Source organism: Trachymyrmex septentrionalis, unplaced genomic scaffold (assembly GCF_001594115.1).
Source record: "Trachymyrmex septentrionalis isolate Tsep2-gDNA-1 unplaced genomic scaffold, Tsep1.0 scaffold128, whole genome shotgun sequence".
In the NCBI taxonomy this organism is placed as follows: Eukaryota; Metazoa; Arthropoda; class Insecta; order Hymenoptera; family Formicidae; genus Trachymyrmex; species Trachymyrmex septentrionalis.
In genome coordinates, this window is record NW_017304417.1 from 25,888 (window position 1) to 28,404 (window position 2,517).

The 2,517-nt window shown below is 43.9% G+C and overlaps 1 protein-coding gene across 1 annotated transcript in view; it reads right to left on the bottom strand.

The window, feature by feature from the left end:
• Positions 1-2,517, bottom strand: part of LOC108756580 (CCR4-NOT transcription complex subunit 2) — a 5,368-nt gene extending 2,851 nt beyond the window's left edge. Inside the window, exons 1-3 of the mRNA XM_018500493.1 lie at positions 1,756-2,517; positions 930-1,000; positions 341-846 (exon numbers count right to left, since the gene is read on the bottom strand). Of these exons, the coding sequence (XP_018355995.1) occupies positions 341-666 (326 nt within the window). The 5' untranslated portion in view covers positions 667-846; positions 930-1,000; positions 1,756-2,517. The remainder of the gene's footprint in view (positions 1-340; positions 847-929; positions 1,001-1,755) is intronic.

Consider the following 2,517-nt stretch of genomic DNA (forward strand, 5'->3'; position numbering starts at 1 on the left):
GGTGGAGTACTTGTATCTCCACCACCTCCACTCCCAAAAACAGAGTGGAAATTGTTAACCGCACCTTGAGATCCGTAATTGCGACTTGGAGGTAATCCGAAACTGCCCATACTACCCATTGGATTTGAAGCTCTACAATACAGATGGAAATGATTGCGCACACACACACGCCCGCACACACACACAAACACACACACACACACACACACACACACACACACACACACACACACAAAGAGAAAGAGAGAGAAAGAGAGGGAGGGAGGGGGAGAGAGAGAGAGAGGAGAGAGAGAGAGAGAGAGAGAGAGAGAGAGAGAGAGAGGGAGAGAGATACACTAACCCAAGAGCAGGCATCGTACGTCTATCAGTAAAAGCTCTCTGTCCAAACAGTCCTCTACTGCCCATAGGAGAGAGTTGCTGCTGTTGCTGATGATTATTCTGTCCACCGCCAGAACCAGATGCTCCAGGATAAACGTTAGTGGTGATTATCGCTGAATTGGCTGTACTCGAAGTACTTGCGGACGAGCCTGAGAACATGCCCGAGGTAGGCGTGACATGACCCGCGAGGGCCACGGTGTTCAAACCTCCCCCAGCAACGGCAGCACGTGAAGTAAGACTTGCGTTCGCAATACTGCGTGGCGGTTGTTCAAAGTTCAAGTTGGCCATAGCCTGGTGGCACTATTTAAAAAAAAAATGTTTTTGCCCGCAAGCAGGCACACCAAGTACTCGTATCTTGCAGATTTGATTAACACATCCACTTTTTTTTCTCTAGCACAACACTTGAAAACTTAATAATTTCATGAGATCGCCATTGATCCATGACAAAGATCCGTAATCACTTGTAACCTGAAATAAGAAAAATCTCGATTAATTCGTGATTCTAGCTGGAATGATTCAGTGACTATCATATAATGCATCGTATCGTTTACCTTCTCCTTTTCGCAGTGTTTCCGTAATAGTTACATTAAAATGCAGTACAGAGACGATGATACATACACACCTGACAACAAACAAAAAATTATTTTAATCAGATATATACCTCAAATATATATACAAATACATATTCCTTATGTCTGAAGCACATAAAAAGAAATATGCCTTTATGATAAGAACTCTGATTTTGCCTATGTAATGATCGTTGAGATTCAAATACACATGTCAACCTTCATTCATTGAATGTATTCAATATCAATGTCAGGTTCGCTATAAACAGATCTTCATAATCACAACAATTACATTACACTTTTACGTTACGTGCGAATCTTTATTATTTTATTATGCATACCACAATAATAACCAAAAAAGACAAAGTTTATTTTAATCCAATATTTCGGTAGTCACATCAAATCTAGTTATGCCCAGCTTCTTGCATGGTCCCTTAGAAGGAAAAAAAAAAGAAAAAAAAATGAGATAATCCACAGCAAACATGCGTATTGGTAAATAAAGCTACCTTTAACTTGCAAAAGTGTACACACAATAATGACGCTTGATACGTGATTTGTTTCATTTCTCTCGGAAACTGCATGAGAGAAAGAGAGAGACACCTAAAATCTATCCCTCCGCGAACACAGCAGCGAGTCGCCACGCGTATCAAGTAAACACAAGCATCAGTCTCCGCTGTCGGAGGACAGAGAACGGATTGACAGGGGAGATGATATAAAGGGGGAGGGGAGCGAAAGGTTATAATACAGTGCGTGAAAAAGAATGAGATGTGAAAATAACGAAAAGGAAAAGCGCAGAGAGCCGCGACACTACCTGGGACAAGCGCCACCGGCTGCGTATCACAACGCGACGAATTCCATTGTGTTCCTGATGATAAACAAAGTGGACGAATGTTTAAAAAAAAAAAAGGAAAAAAAAAAGAAAAACGCTCGTTCTCTTTCTCTTTCGCGCGCGCGCGCGCGCGCACACACGGAGACGTCGTCGATGTGCCTCTCGTTGTCGTCGAGGTTGGTTGGCGATGTTAGTGCACTCACGGCGACGAGGGAGTTTGTACGCGATTCTGTACGTTCGAGCCAATATCGTCTCCCTCGCACTTTCCTCTCTTTCGTGCTCGTGCGCACGTTAAATCACAGATTCGCACGTGGACGTTGAGACGTGCACCGATCAAAATCTCATATACATGACAGTGCCCTTCGGTAACAGGACCCACTGTTTTATCACTCGCACTACTCGCTGTAGTCGCAGTTTCACGAACTTAAACAACACTAAAGACCCGAGACCCGAACATCTGCCATATTAATAATTGGTACGACCGTGCTCAAGCGAGCGACCAGCGATGTCAACGAGCTAAAGATGCGCGCAGCGCGGTTTGCACACTGCTGCATACGTATGATGTTGGTATCCATACACATATGTATACACACATGCATGCGCGGATCGAAGCAGATCGGATGGTCCAAAACACAGCCGTACGATCATTTCCACCTCGCTCTTCGCGTTTCGGATTACGGAAATAATGCGAAACATCGCGTTACGTCGGCGTTTTCTATATATACAAAACGCGACAGTTTCGAA